Genomic DNA, 17,401 nt, shown 5'->3' with positions numbered 1-17,401 from the left:
GTGAACATCTATGCCACATCATAACTAAGAGTAATATTAGGCCTATCTCTTTCTCTGTCTTTTGGTGAATTACATTGCATTATCAATGTGTAAGGAATTATTAAATAGGATATGAGTTCAACCTTAAATTTCCGTGATCACTGTATAGTCTTATACAACCTAATGTACAAAGTCAATATCCGCTCATAGGAAAGGTAGTATCATGTCTGTCACCTCTAGAACTACTGTTTGTCTTATTTTAACTGCTCTGAACTTAAGATTACTTTTTATATCCCAGTTCAGCATTTTCCAGATCTGAGTAGGTCCTCCCACAAGTGTTTTTCTTCTTGTCTTCAGGCAGTTGGGAAGTGGCCATCCTTGAGGACCTAGAAATGTTTAGGATGTGTGCTTCTCTTAATGTAAAGAGTGTACGGTGCATTCATTACACATACAAGAGAAAAATGATAGACAATGCTGAAAGTAAAATGAACATAATTTTAATGATTTTTTTTAATTTTGTGCATCGGATTCAAACAGCAAACTGTGTGCACTCAACTGTTATCACAATGTTGTCAAGAGGTCTGTGTCTTTTACCATTTTACACACAATTGTTCATTACAGTATGTTGTCAGCCTCGTGGAAACCAGGGGTGTGGCATGGTAAGCAGTGGTGGTAGTGCACCTAGCTTTTATATTATCTAACTTGAAAATATTTCTCTTCTATGACTCCTTTTTCTTGATAAAAATAGTTTTCACCAAACGTTGGTGGTGCACACGCACTACCATTCATGCTTGACATCACACCCCTGACAGGAACACATGTTCTTGTTTTGTTGATAAAAAGTATTACAAAAATTTCCATACAAAAACTATTTTCATAGAAATCTTGCATTTCCACAAATAAACCTGAACATTTTTTGAAAAAAAACTGTTCAAGAATTTTGTTCATTTAACATTGTGACTGTATTGATAAATGCAGTCCATGTCCAAGTTCTCTCACAGATTTTTCTATAGATGGCCAGTCCCCTTTCTCGTATCACTGAGATCTGCCCATGCTCCATCAAGTTCATTTACAGCAGGAACAGGGTTTGGATTGCTATGTCTGAATGTTAGAATGAAAGCTTTAGTCTTCCACACAGCCAATACTCAGCCCTTTTTTACAACTTAAAGATTGCAAAACATTATCCTTTTAATTCAGAATCACTGAACCAACTGTTTTTATTATTATTAATTATTATTATTATTATTATTTGGGATACGGGGGTTAGAGAAAAGGTGTCAGGGGAATAGAAAGGGATATGACAGAGTTGCATGTTAAATCTTCTGCCTTAGAGAACTTAAGAAAAGCATTATTGCCTTGAAAATTGGCATTTCTATCTCAATCAGAGACACAGACTGTCAAAAAAACAAAAAAAGAAAAGAAAAAAAGGAAAATAAGTGATAAACATCTGCTTTATATTCCAACTGCCATGGGATTCAAATTTGTTTTGCATTACATTTTTGCACATCCTATAAACATATACTGTGTATTCAGACAATAATTATACTGAGTAGTTGGGGGCTAGTGGGATCATCACCTCTATGATCTGGGTGTTCAGAAGACTGTACTGTTCTGTAACACTACAGTTTTTGCTGATTCCAAATATTTATATTCTTACTGACACTTTGATTGGTTGCCCTGTTGGGCGTTGATATTCCATCTCCTGGCAACAGTTGAGCTTCAAAAGGAACCTGTAATTTCTCACTGGACTGCATTTGAAACCAGCCACAAAATGCGCATGTAACATTCACTCAGAAGAAGGGAGGAACCCATGATTAACAGTGTAACCCCGTGTAACTTGGTTGATCCATGATGCTTGTAAATCAAGTCTGATCATTGCAACTGCTTAGATCACAGAGTCTCTAGTTCATAGACACAGCGGCATGAGGTAACTCATTTTATTTTGCACAGGTTGCATATTTCCACAGGAAACATTCTCGCTAAATTGTTTGGAAAAAGACGACAGTTTGTGCTTGGGTGTTTGGCCTCCCAGCTTTATGCCATGGTTTCTTTACCTGGCAACCTTCTGTCGTTAAATGTGTGCATGTTGATAACTTCTTCTGTTTTCACAATAACTGGGGCCTGTGGCTTATGTTTTAACCGACGCTGGCACTTCAGGGACATCCTCAATTCTTCTACCATGGCACTACAGAAGGACCTCTACAGAAGAACACAGAAAAATTAAATATTACAAAAATACATAAACTGTAACTGTCCAAGATCAATATTAAAATCATTCTCAACAGACTTGTCACATAACAACCTTGAAGGTATAAAAATTTTCATTGTTAAAGTTATAACAAATTATCACACTTTAAACACTCAACCCATGATAATTAAAATATTCTATAAAAGTAGACTAAAGAAAATCTCTACCCGATACTGAAATGAACAACCAGCTAGTAATGTATATATTACACATATATTATATAAAATGTTCTTATGACATTACATTAAATTGATTAGCATGAGATAGAAGTCTACTTTAAAATTTAAATACAATGACAATTGTATACAAGAAACCCATTCTTGATATTAAAAAAATAGAAAAATCGTACTACTTTTCAGATCACAACATGAGATATGCAAATGTTGTTTGAACATTGATACTTCATTGTACATCTCAAAACAAAAATAGCACTCACACAGACATAAAATATGGAAAACAATTTCTGGCATTTCATTATGTCTTTTTTGTGATTACGCCTATAGAAACATTGACAGTGATTACAAACAAATATGACTTATTCGTGAAATGACAAATTATAGCATGTTAGACATCTACAAACAAATATTAACTGTTTGTCATCATTAGCTTGATAACTGAGAGTTGATAATTTATCAAATGAGAAAAAATATGACCCTATGTTGTTTTTGTCTTAGTTCCCATCTCATTGGAAATAGATCTGCTAGAACCTCAGTTTTTCTGGAGCTTATTGTTACAGCTCCTCAAAATTTATATTGTAGAGTCACACATATGAAACAAAATTTTGTTAGTCTCTCTCCCCACCTGATTGAGATACATGTGAAGACTTATTTGTGCATTAGCTGCTTTATTGATTATCCACTTAGACTATTTCTAAGACAGCATAATGAAAATATTTAAGACCGTATGTGTGTCATTTTCCGGTATATATTTACAGTTAGGCAGGAAGAAAAATTTCAAGAGCTCTATGCCACAGCACGGCCACTATAGTTAATAATAATATATTATTGAAAAGTGCTAAAAGAGTGAATAAGTGTTCTCACTACAAAAATAATAAATATGTGAGGTAATGAATTTGCCAATTAGACATATATAACCATTTCACAATGTATATATACATCAAAAGATGTTGTATATGATACATACATGCAATTTTATATGTTAACTTACATTTAAAAAAAGTTTGCATAATAGTTTGTGCCAGTCAAAACACACTTTGAATTAATTAGGTATCTGTGTGTCAGAGAAAACTGATTCAGAGAGAGGGTGGATAACTTTCTACATTTCACACCTAAGATTCCAGCAACATATCCAGATATATCCAGTTTTATGATTTTGACACTGATCTATTACTTTCTCTGTCAATCTCTGGCTATATCCTAATTTTTCTTTGATAGGCTCCTTAAAGAGTTTCCTTAATGGTCTTCTTAATTCTACATCTATGCTTCTCTTCTGTAAAGGCTCACAATTCCAGGACAATCTATTTTTAAAATATCAATTATTAATAGCATTTTCTCCTTTAGTAAACAAGTCAAACTAAAATCTATTATTTTTTTCCATCATAACTTCTCTGATCTAGCCTTCTTCCCCTTCCCCACTGCTTCCATCTCTCTCTCTCTCTTTCTCCTAACACTCCTTTTACTGGTGGGACTTCCATTAATATTTTCCCTTTGTTTCTCTTTGCTCTGGTACCCTGATGAGTTCTTTCATCTTTCACATCCTCCCAATTTTATCCCCTACCTCAGGACATGGCTCAAGTTTTAACTTCATTAGGAAGCCCTTTCCACTTGACCAGGCACATTATTTTGTTTTCACAACTTGATTTTGCTTTATCCTCTCAGTGTTTTCCACTCATTATCCTGTTTTTCTGTCTGACCTGTCGGTGCTCTATGTATCTCTCTCCCTGAACTGTATAGAGCAGGGATCAAGTTCTCATGGCACTGCTTGTACACACATAAGCTCTTTAAATGTTGATTGAATGAACAACAATAGCTACACAGGACTCTAATATTCTAATTCTTATTGAACAATGTTTCTAATTCAATTGCTTAAAAACATTTCAGGTTTAGAAGGCTAGTGAAAATATATTGCATTCAATTAATTTTGCCCAATAAAATTAGGCAAAACTTTAGCATTTGTTTAATAACATCAAATTAATAAAAATATTAATATATTAGCACTTGTAATGGGTGATGATTAAATATGACTTGTGAATTCCCCATTGACTAGAGTCACTGCCATGCATTATGTATTATGTGTTAAATTATGCAGTTCTGCAATTCATGAATTATATTTCTATGAAAGGATTTATGTGGCACCTGACAGCCAGTATATGGAAACAGTGTTTCTCATTGCTTAATACCTACTATTAGGTGTACTTATTAAGAACATGATGATAATGATGATGAAGATGGTGATGATGACAACACTGTAGAAATGGAAACTGACTCCAAAATAGGGAGGAATATATAGTCTTGAGGTAACTTAGTCTTGGCTCTCTGTTGAAACATTTAACAGAAGAATTAATTAGATGACATAACACGGTCAAAACTTGATCCCGTTGACATTTAAAACTGTTATAGGACGTGAATAACACTGAATTGTTGGAAATAAGCCTTCATTTAAAACCAATACATTTCCTAAATATTCAAAAATTTATGACACCTTCTTCTTGGCAGTCTCAATTTTCAGGTATTTTGGTTACATTACTTTCAAAACAGAATAGAGAATAAATGTTAATTAATAATTTGCCTATAGTAAGGGAGTAGACTAAGCAACTAACTTTCTTAGGAAAAAATCTTACACATGTACATACAAGCTCAACTATGAAATGACTCAATATTATTTCTAGAAAGTTAAGAGGTAAACTCTGTATTTAGTATCCCATACTTCCTTCAGACTACAAATAACAACATTTAAAACTATTTTAAGCAATTTTGTATAATGTTAAGTTTATATTGCTGACTAATATAAAATATATGTTGGAAAAAAAAGCCCATCCTAATCAATTTACCAGAATAGTATTATCTTTTATAATTTGAAATTGTTTTAAATAAATTATATTTACAAATTTTACAACTATCTCAAAATTGTAAACATGTAAATCACCATTGTCATTATAGACTTTATTTATCTTACAAAGTCATTAGAAAGTAAAAATTTAATCAAGCAATCTTTCATAAGTCAATCTATGGTCTCGGTTACATAATGATAAAATATAAATTTTATTAATTTTCTCTTTGAATAAGGTGAATTTTGCCAGCTCTTTTGTTATTTATCAATGTAAGTTTACCTGAAAAATAGGTTTATTTAGGTTATTCAAAAAGTTACTGTGAGACAATAGGTTATTTTCTCATTTATAGAATAATTCTAACCCATTATAAAACTTGATAATTTTTAGATTTGAGCAAGATTTTACAATTAACATGGCAAGTTAAACAAATTTAATGATATCATAAGGAACTGTTTATTTATGGTTCTAGAGCAAATATACATTCTTTTCTTTATCTTTAGAGGTTTACAAGGCAAATTCCATATCTTGATTTATATAAGTCTCTAAAGCTGAAACTACACAGCATTTTGTGAAATATAATTGTTTCCCTGGGCTGTGCATTGCCCAAAACTTATCATGTCTAACTTTTAAATAAAATTCTAGTGTATTATCATTAAATAGAGACAAATTGCCTTTTATACTTTATATAATGATTGAAATTTATTTTAAATCTTTTTATAGGACTATGAAATAAGTCTCAAAACCCAAATACTAGGCAGTCATTTCCCTGGTTATACTAAAAAAAAGAAGAAAGAAGAAAAGAAAAGCAGAAAGAAAGAAGAAAAAGAGAGAGAAAGAAGAAAGAAAGAAGGAAAGAGCGAGAGAGAGAGAAAGAAAAAAAGAAAGAGAGAGAGAGAAAGAGAAGGAAAGAAAGAAAGAGAAAGAAAGAAAGAAAGAAAGAAAGAAAGAAAGAAAGAAAGAAAGAAAGAAAGAAAGAAAGAAAGAAAGAAAGAAGAAAGAAAGAAAGAAAGAAAGAAAGAAAGAAAGAAAGAAAGAAGAGAAAGAAAGAAAGAAAGAAAGAAAGAAGAAAGAAAGAGAAAGAAAGAAAGGAAGGAAGGAAGGAAGGAAGGAAGGAAGGAAGGAAGGAAGGAAGGAAGGAAGGAAGGAAGGAAGGAAGGAAGGGAGAGAGAGAAAGCAAGAAAGCAAGAAAAGAAGAAGAGGAGGAGGAGGAAAGCTGGAGGGAAGAAGAAAGAGAAAAACAACTATCTTGCTTTTTAAAATCACTCCTTAGGGGTGGAAAACCACACACTGTGTCATTAAATAAGGTAAGTTCCTCAGGGTGAAAACAACAACAAAAATGTTTCTCCACGTTAATATAACAGACTACAAAAAGAAAAAAGAAAGGCACAAGGATACTAACCATTATTAAAAACCTCTTTTAGTAAGTTTCAAAAGATTACTAAACAGTGTCTGGATGGTATGGTGGCACTAACCAAATAGAAGATTCCTGAAAATGAAAATTTAAATCTTTGAGCTGTTAGCATGTATAATTGCATTTAAATTAGTAAAACTCTTAATAAAATTCATTATATTTAATGAGTCAATTTATATTTACACATCTCTAATTCTTGAAACAATGTAGATCTGTAAATCTTGATAGTATGAACTTGGCCATATTTACATTGCTTTTTTTATAGAGCTTTTTTATTTAAAGAGCTCTATTTTGTATATTGAATGTAATAAGAAAATACACAAATAGTCCACAGGTAAATGTTTTCAAGAATATCATTGTTGATGTTACAGAATATTTATTCTAAATAGCTTAACTTCCTAATTAAAAGATATATTTTTATAATAAGATGATGTGACAGCATTTGGAGAAGCATAGATTTTTTTTATATTTGAAGTGTAGCTGAAATCATGCTCCACATTGATCATTGACATATGTAGCTTCATTGTAAAGTTAAAACCATTATGTTTAGCAATATATTTATTTTTGAAAAACACAGTATCTAAAGAAAAATAACCAGCATGATTTAACTTTTATGCTCATCGCTCTTTTTGAATATATGTATTCATTGATCAAGAAATATCACAAAATATGTTACTTTCAAGCCTGCATTTAGTATTTATTTTTAAGGAGGAAATCTTATTTTGTATATCTTGCTGGCTTAATTTTGATAGTATAAAATAACTAAATGATATCTTAGTATTCATTCAGAATGATTCCTAGCCATTTCTACATACAATTTCTACTTATCCTCTTTGGAGCCCTATCAAAATTTGAGCTACTCCTATCAATGGTATCTATGAGATACCATTGTACTTCAATGGTCTAATATATTCTTGTACATATCAACCGAATTTTATTTTGTGTTTGTCATTTAAATTATTTGTTAACTAATTACGGATATACAATATATATTCTTAGACACTCTCTAATTAATTTCTGATTCTGTAGGCCATTTGCCCAAGAATGGCAGGTCATATGTAGTGGAAGCAAATCAAAACAGTCACTGTGATTAGTTGCAGAAAATTCTACCACCTTAGATAATAATAACTAAGATGGAATAAAATATTTATAGGATATAAGATATAATATTTTACATAATATTGGCGTGTTAAATAACAAAAATAAATGTCATTTAATGTGACCTATTGATTTTATTCTTGTGAATATAACTATTTTGATTGGCAGCCTTTTAAAAGCATCAAACAGTTAATGCTATACATCAGAAGTGTGAATCGACCTAAGGCTATATGAATATAACAGTGAAGTAATGAAATATGGTAAATGACTGGTTAAATCATTCATGTTAAAAAATATATACAACCTTGTTCTTGATATTCAATTTTAGAGCAGCTATCTTTTAAAAATGTTTTGTTATTTACATAAGCTATTCAGCAGTCAAAGGAAACTTTACGTGTAGCATCTTTTATAATCCTATTGATTAATCACTGTAGTTTCACAGCTAGCAAAAATTAAAACTTAAAAAATCAAGTTACATATCTAACTACATTCAGAGTTAAGACAGGAACTCTATTATCTTAACTTCCATCTATGAAAGTTTTCTCATATTAGGCTGCCTCATTAATGATTTCATTCTCAGCTAAGCTTTTTACCTGGACTTTATTCTTACTAAATGTTAGTTTTTTGAATACTAAATTATAAAGCAGACAGAAAAAAATTATGAGGGCAAAAGAAATACATATCTTTCTTAGTGAATTAAATTAGAAATCATGTTATGTTTTAGCCTGGATTATTTCACAATGATAAACATAATCAAATATTAAAATATTCTCAGAAACCTTTACTCTAACAGAAACAGTTACCTAATATCTTCATATTGTATTTTGCAAATACAATGAGACAGAGAAAAATTGAGGATCATTATACATTTTAAAATTTCCCCTATTTAAGCTAGTTAAAAAAAAAAAACCATAAATAAGGTCTGACAAGAATCAACACAAATTTAATCAATATAGCTGGAAAATGCATTTTAAGAAAAAGTAATATTAATCATCACATTTTTGCTAGTAGTCATAATGATACAATTTTTTTAATAGTAGCATCCAAATAACTAATGCTTAATTGCTGGAAAACTTTCTTTTCATAAGGTACAGCAGTTAAAATGTATCAGCTTTACAAATAATAATAATATTACTTTTAAAAGAGCTTCTTGTTATAAGCCAGTTATGTGCAAAGAAGCCCTCTATGTATATTAACTATCTTAATTAATTCTTAAAACACTTTTATTATGGATTCATAACTTATTTGTTTATTCGTTGCTTCATTTATTTATTTAAAAAGAAGAATAGAGAGGCTAAGTAATTTTTATCTAAGGTTAAACAAAGTTATGTTTCCAAGTCTTTTTAATTCCAAAACTCATGCTTACTATCTAGGAAAGTGAAATTATTAAGCTGCTAATGACCGAAACCCATAATCTGTTTATCTAATTCAACCTCCTAATCCATATATTTCCTTAGTGAAAACTCAAGGAGAAAGAAGAATAGTTAAATATTCTGCCTCCATTCTGTACAACTTGATATGGTTGAAATACTTTTAGACTAGGCATCTTTGACCTTGGAAAACAACTTGACCCTTGAGATACTTATTATCCTCATCTGTACTATATAGATAATAATATTTACATGGCTCTTAGGGTAGTTTTGTATTCAAATGTAGTAATACACTTTAAAAACTAAAGTCATTTATAAAAATAAGGTGGTATAATTAATAAGCTATAATTTTAATTAAGAATAATTATTTATGGGGATACAAAGATAATGGGTTATCATAAACAAAAGACCTGAAAACCCTTTAGCTGATTTGGAAGTAGATCAGTAAGCAAAATGAAGATTGGCACCTCATTTCAAAGTACAGTATTTTATATTTGTATGTCGAGACATTTTAAAAATTCATTCGATTAATCATTATATAGGTCATTAATGGAAACTGAAAGACACTCAGCTCTCAAAGAAAGGCAGTGATAAAAAAAAACAATAAAAAATGGACATTTGCCCAAAGTTTATTTATACTTTTTAACTTCTGAAGATCAAGTTTAAAAATCAACACATAAGGTCTGACAAGAATCAACACTTTAGTCAATATAGCTGTAAAATTATTTTAAGGAAAAAAAATTATATATTTATGCTTTACAACTATAATTTTTTACACTGAAAATTTACTTAGAACTTTTAACTTCTGTGAAGTTAAATGCAGCTAAAATTTCTTACATCAAATGTAATTAATAAAGAAGTAGAGCTATCTTATAGTTTCTAAATAGGCATTACTGGGCAAAACATAAATATTGACATGAAATTTTTACTTATAATTCATAGCACTGTTTGCATTCCTATACCTTACCCAAAAAGTATATTCTTGAAAAAAGCATTGCTCCTGTTAGACCTAATTATTTAAAATTTTAACAGCAGCTTATACGTAGGTATCTGTGAACAACCTATTTTCATTCTTCTGTTTCCATGAAACACAGAATTAGTTGACTTCGCTACGTGTTTTTCTTGTAAATAACCTTTCAAATAGGATCCCTAGTCTTGCGGGTTTAAACTAAACCCTCTGATTTTGTTCTCATCATCCCCCAGATTGAAATGTTTTGTTCATTTGTGCTTCTACTACTCTGATTTACAGCCATATTCCAAATGTGTTATTCATCTATACACTGAAGAATATTCTATGTGCCCTCAAAAAGTATTTTTGAACTATCAGTGCACCAGAAAAATATAATTATTGAGAGATTTTCTTAGGTAAAATTTGCCAGTGTTCTATAATAGAAACAACTATATTGACCAAAGTAGACTATGTCCTAAAAAACAATATCACATAGATTTAAAAATACATTTTAACCATTTTAAAGACAACAACAATGTGTGTTCAAGATGGGACCCTTAGTGCACAAATTCAGTTATCTGAGCAATTTTATATATATATATATATATATTTCTATATATATATTTCTGAGACATATTTACTTAGTTTACACTTAAAAAATAAGGAGTGCTTTTGGCTTCATCTTAAGATTTTTTTATGTCAGGAAACTCAATAATTTATATTCAAACAGTTTAATAAAAACAATTTGTATAAACAAATACATTTTCAAATACATGGGAAAATATTATTTCTATATACAAAACACACATAAAGAGATCAAACTATAGAAGTTATATTGCTGTTCTGGCTGAAAACCTAAAAAAAGAAAAATTATGTATGTTTATTAAAAGCAGACATTCAAATATTTAAGAAATTCATAATTTTAAACATTAATAATCCATGTTATAAAAGTTTAATAAAAATTAAAATTATTATGGTATCTTATAATTCTTGCCTACAAAGCCAACATATTATAAATATTACCAGAGAAAACGAAATTCAGTATATTAAGCAGCTTGTTATAGCCAGAAGTAAGTCTTAGAAGAGAGAAACAAGGCCTTTCAACCAAATCCATACACCCAAAATGGGATAATTATCTCAGATATACAACAGTTTCTTGGATTGCTTTCTCAGTGAAACTTCAGTAGACATATCTTTAAAATCAAAGAAGATGTAAGGCAAAAAGAAAAATAATTATAAAATGCATGTGGTGATTAGTTACCTTTTCAGACACATTCAGATGAGAAAAGTTTTTAAGTATTTTGAAAGTTTGAATAAATAAAAAGCAATGTGTCCTTGATTCATTAACATATACTTCACAATTAAAACCATTTTTATAAAAATTATGATACACCATCTTGTGGTTATCTGAAAGGAATGCAATTTCCATTGTTAAAATGCTTTAAGGTCCACATATTTCAGCTTTATTTTCTGTTTTTATTTTTAACTTGCCCTCATTTAAAAATGTGAAACATTTGCCTATTAATCTTAATTATCCAACAACTTACAAGAAAGGCTATCATTATCAAGAGCTATTTGTTTTCACTAGTATTTATAATATGTATTATAAAAGGCATTTTATTTTCACCTATAAATTAATATAATTTTATCACCATTATTAAAAGTAAGACTTAATATGGAAAGATATTCATTATTTATAAATTTTATTCACAAAGTTCACATTCAACTAAGTTTCATATATATCTGACATATCTGACAAACTGTTTAGTCACCAATACATTAGTGCTTTCCTTCAATGGGCAAAACACAATTCACTGTATATTTATTTATCAATAAATATTTATTGAGTAAATAATTCTTCTCACAAGTATTTACCTTATTTTTGAAATATAAGAAATCTAGGTAAAGACACAATTTTGATAAGTAAAAGTAAACTGAATTTCTGTATGTTCTCAAACATATGATAAAATCTAGGACTATCTTATGACTAATTTTAATAAATTAAGTAACTTGTTAAACAGCCATATAGACCATATAGACCAACCTAAATTTTCTTAAGAAAAATGAAGAACTGAGCCCCAATAACCTAATTTATCAGAATAAATAAAATGAATCATTTCAATTAAATTCATGATTATTTACCATTTTGAATTATATAGAAAAATAATGTGTTTCTTTATGATAGTTTTTTTAAAAAGTTCCTGCAATCAACTTCATTCTTAATTTAAATGATAGGTAGATAGGTAGGTAGGTAAATAGAGAAATAGGTAAGTAGCTAGGTAGATAGATATTATGCCATCAGGCACTATTTGAGGCCTTGGAGATACAAACAGAAAATACTAGGTCTTTGTCCTAAAGGCAAGAAGAATTTAATATGTGAAAAGGCACTCACACTCAGAAACCAACAAATATGAATACAATACTGTTAACGGGATAATGGAGATGTGCTTAGGGGTTCACAGAGTGAAGATATCTAGACTTCGTGCTGGAAATGGTTTGACATGGGCAAAATACCTTCCCAGCTTTCTCAAAAGGAGATACATGTTTTTAGATTATGATAGTACCTGAAATAAACTAAATAAAAAGATGAGATACATGAGTCACATTTTTTTTTTATTGCAATAGGAAATGAAAACCTACTTCCACTTCTTAGAAACAAGCTATGCTCTGTGCCCAAACCCATTATATCTTTTGATTAGGGAAAGCTTTCTGGACAAGTTAATGTTTCATTTTAAATGCCTAATATAAAATGTTTGTGAGAGTTTGCAAGGTAAAATAATAGACAAGATTTGCTCCAGTCAAAAGGAAGAGTATAATCTTGGGAAATTGAGAGTTAAAATGTAGTGTGGCTGTAGTAAAGGTGCAAATTGGAAAGGAACAAAACATAAAGCTACAGCAGTGGACAGGGACAGCTGTGAAAGGGTCTCATCTGCTAACTTAAGGAATTTGGATTTTATTGTGGCAGCTATGTAGAGACAGTGTGCAAAGCATTGTGGTGTGACTATAATGCTCATGTAATATCTACTCAGTTATTTCTTTCTAGTGCAATGTTAATGCTTCATTGTTTCCATTTGAAAAGGTACATTAATTTTATTTTTCTAATTTTTAGAGGGTCATATAGATCCACAGAATGTCAAGAGATCTGGATAATATCTGAAAAATTCAACTAAACTTGTTAATAATAACAATGAAGCACATTACATTACAAAATTAAATCCTCATATCCTTTGTTTTTGTTTTAACCAAATACTTGTAAAACAAAATTGCACTAGAGATACATCAATGATAAATCAGCCTAGATAAATCAAATGAACGGGACACATAGAGGTAAGTACAGTAGAATACCACATATCAAGAGACTAATTTGTTTTAATACTGAGCTATAACTTGAAAATTATTACATATGGATTATTTGAGGTTCCAAGTAGAAAACACATATTTCTTCTATGATTTTCATTCTTATATAGAACATTAATGCATTAAATATCACACTTATTGACAAATTATAATGAAAATGGTAATTAATGAGTTAATATTTATTCTTTGGTTAGCTCTTTAGATTTAGTTTCAAAATTCACTATAAAATGACACTATAAAAATAAATATAACATACAAAGTGTACTTAGACACACAAATGCAACCAATATTTGAGTTAGCCAAGCCAGCATAAATAACAACCTGAATGTTCTGTGAAAACAAATCATGTTATTTTCTGAATCCTTCAAACATTTTAATTGGTTATTTTAGTCATAGACAAAATGGGGTTATAAAAATATACATTTATGATAACATTCCTCAGTGTCAGGTACTGTAATCAGGTAAAAATATAGAAATACTGTATCCAAAATTCTGATTCCAGGAAGGATAAATATGACATAAGTTATTAGAGACAAAGGAGCATTTTTATTTTAAAAAATATTTCTAAAGGTACAAACACTTCAATGAATATTAGAAAAAATATTTACCTGGTATTCCTGTATGGCATCATTTTCAAGATACCACTTTTCTGCTCTTTTTATTTACCAATACAAGTTCATAAACCTCTTAAATATTAAAGATTGTATCATCTCACTCTGCCACAGTGGTTAAAGTTAAGTCTAAAATATTGTGAGTTTTATCAAAAACAAAAGAGATGTTTACATACTAAAGATTAAATAATGTACTAGAAGACTTTAAACTGTTGGTTTCGTCATATCCAGAGCAATAAATCTGCATACAAACAGTATCATGTAGCATCTGAAAGAGTTATTTCCCTAGTCTTCCTCGTATTTACAGAAATGAGAAAATTATAGCACTAGAAATGCAGAATCTGAATGAGGTGACCAACTTTTCAAGGATAATACAAAAAACATTTTACAAATGACTGCATTAAAATGCAAAATAGAGCAATAGACTCAATATTTTTGAAGTTTATACATATTTTTAGAAGGACTCTGGTACAAAAAAACAAAGAATTAAGAATACTATTAAACGGCAAAAAGAAACTATAATATTTTCACACACTCATTAATGTAGAAAATTAACTATAATTTCACCAATGAAAGTTAACATCTTTCTTAAACTAGAAATGTATTGGACTAAAGCTATTCAGATAAAAACTTACTCTTTAACTTGAAACTGTTAACCCATATTGTATATAAAACCTCATTTTTAATCTGCAGAGTATTTTTTCTTTCATATTACAGTTTCCAATTTTTACTCACTTAATTAACTGTATCTCATCATTAACCTCATCACTAAACTGTATCTCAAACTAAACTCAAGCAACAGAAGTTTTTTTAAGTCTGTAATAAGACTAGAAACAGCTATTTTTCCTGAAGCTGACTATAATTAAATATATTACAATTAAATAAAAAATCCTAAAGATGACTATGAGACTTTTTGTGAAATATGCTATATTTCACAAAATAAAATATTTTGTTATGTAATGAATGACATAAGACAATTTAGAGCAATAGTTCTAAGCATTATCATTAGTTGGTAACGTAAAAACACTTCTGGTTTGTGTTTTAATATAACAACAAAAATTGTTTTAAATTTAAACTGTAAACAAGTAACATTTACCTTTTCCAACTGAGCGTTTTTTTTGGATTTGTATAAAAATTCTCCCACTGCCACAAAAACTGAAAGCACCAAGCCGGCTGCCAGAACAATGAAGATGCCACCAATATTCTGAACCCCCAGGGCACTGGCCTCTTTGCTCTCCTCTTCTGGGCAACCATTGCCCCTCCACCATTTCTCCTTCATCATATGCAGCTTGCCTTCCTCTTGCAGCTGAAGAATTGCTATGGTAATTTTGTCTCGATATGGAGAACCTAAGAAAGGAGAGGTTATGTTAAGTATTTCAAGGAATCCAAAATTTCGTAATTAAAGGTTAGCAAGATGAGAGGAGGGCAGAGATTTTTTCAAAATGCTTCAAAGTGTGCCAGTGTTTTCTTCAGAAGAGAAAAACAACTGGAAAAAAAGACATAGACGTTTAACAAGATCATTAAAGTGGACAACCTTGCTAGATAATGAGGAATTAAATGCATTTTGTTTTAAGAAAGAATATGTCTCCTAAAAGGTGGACTCAGCTTACAGCATTGTAAAATAGTAAGAAAGAATCCACAAAGGAAAATGGATAGAGTGCAAAGATATTTCATTCATATCTACAGTTTATTCTACACTGAAACCAGAGCACTGATAAAACAGCTATCTCTATTTTTAGACCAGAAAAGTTGTGAAAAAAGGTGTTTCCCAAGATTAAATGCAGCAATTAAAGGGAATAATTATTAATAAGCTGTATTCGATGGTACCTTTTACTTAGGTGATAATTAGCAGTCACTAGTATCTGTTATGTGATGTGCATAACAGAAGTCATGGGTTGCATGGACTTAGATAATGTAAAAACCATTATGGCAATTTAATTTATAAATCAAGGGGCATACAGCCTGATATTGTAAAAATTTGGGGCATTGTTTCTTTATCAGTTTATTTTTTCAGAGACAATGTTTTGTTTTGTTTTGTTTTTTCCAGTGGAGGCAACAATATAAATAAAATGTATTGCTTATGCTAATGGAGGTACATATTAATCTGCATTAGATATTACATGATAAGTAATATCTGCTAATTCATTGACCAGAAACATATAAAAATATTGAAGCACATGCATTTTACTACATCTGTTCCAAAGGATTGGTTTTATTGCTTTCTCCCACCCAGAAATAGCCTGCTTCTAAAGTGTAATCTTTTTCCTAAGACACTATATTGCACATTCCAATTTTTGTGTACAGATTCACCCATAGTGTTTTCCTGCTTGTGGAAAAATACTAAGCATTTCAGCTTGTATTCAACATTGCCTGTAATTTTGTTTTGATTTAAATATGTCCACATCCATACATCTTTTAGTGAGAGTAGGCAACGTAAAAGCAGAAAGACGAGAATCATAGAATGTAAGTAACCTGTTGAAAAAGTTCGAGAAATGAAGATCTACCAAACCCAACTGAAGAGCTGTTTCTTTAACATAATCTTTTCTCCACTCAGAAGCTGTAGAAGTTTATGGCTTGTCTACATTTTTTACCGCTTTCCTAAATGGGGGCATTGCCCATTCCTATAATTAGAAGTCAAATATTTTATTTTCATTATGCAATAATTCTCAAGTATACTAGGGGAATTTCTGCTTCTCAGTTTCTCCCTTGTGGTCTTCTTAAAATACTAATCTAACATGAATGTGCAATGTAAATTCTGCCCTTCAACCACTTCAGATTTCAATATATTAGACCAGCTTATACTACTTTCTATCTTGATCACTCACTTACTGGGCATTGAGCCTAGGTTTCCTGGTATTATTACTTACCTGTTGAGATATGGCCTGTTTTCCTAAATACATTACAAGCTTTTTTGTATGGAGGATATCTATCTATCTGTCTGTCTGTCCAATCAGTCCATTCACACATTTATCCATCCATCCATCCATCCATCCATCCATCCATCCAACAGATATAGAAAGATGCATGTGCTTCATTATTTTTATATGTTTCTGGTCAATGAATTAACAAAAATATCACTTATGTAATATCTAATGCAGATGAGTATCTACATCCATTAGCATAAACACTAAAGCACACTAAAGAAACATCCATCCATCTGAATTCTCAATCATTTTTCAAATAATAGGCTCTCAGCAAATGTTTGCATATTCTGAGGAGCATAACTGACTAAAAGTATCTTAACATAATATAAGAGCAATAACATTGTGCTTGAGTCTCTGTGATATGTAATAAAACACCATAAATTAAGGTCATTTTGCTTGACTATTCAGTATTTATTAATTTGCTGTATCTAGCATGGTGCCAGT

General features: G+C 30.3%; 1 protein-coding gene across 7 annotated transcripts in view; it reads right to left on the bottom strand.

Moving 5' to 3' along the window:
- Positions 1-454: 454 nt before the first annotated feature.
- GRIK2 (glutamate ionotropic receptor kainate type subunit 2) overlaps positions 455-17,401 on the bottom strand; it is a 703,634-nt gene continuing 686,687 nt past the window's right edge. For 4 of the 7 annotated variants that reach the window (XM_038000566.2, XM_038000567.2, XM_073022373.1 and 1 more), the window contains 2 exons: positions 15,130-15,380; positions 455-2,178 (listed from right to left, as the gene is read on the bottom strand). In XM_038000566.2, the coding sequence (XP_037856494.1) occupies positions 2,014-2,178; positions 15,130-15,380 (416 nt within the window). In that variant the 3' untranslated portion in view covers positions 455-2,013. Of the gene's footprint in view, positions 2,179-4,590; positions 4,723-6,636; positions 6,724-15,129; positions 15,381-17,401 lie in introns of all 7 variants that reach the window. The other 3 variants (XR_012095020.1, XM_008007487.3, XM_008007486.3) reach the window with 3 other exon arrangements.

Source organism: Chlorocebus sabaeus, chromosome 13 (assembly GCF_047675955.1).
Source record: "Chlorocebus sabaeus isolate Y175 chromosome 13, mChlSab1.0.hap1, whole genome shotgun sequence".
Classification (NCBI taxonomy): domain Eukaryota; kingdom Metazoa; phylum Chordata; class Mammalia; order Primates; family Cercopithecidae; genus Chlorocebus; species Chlorocebus sabaeus.
This window is presented reverse-complemented; position numbering and strand designations above follow the sequence as displayed.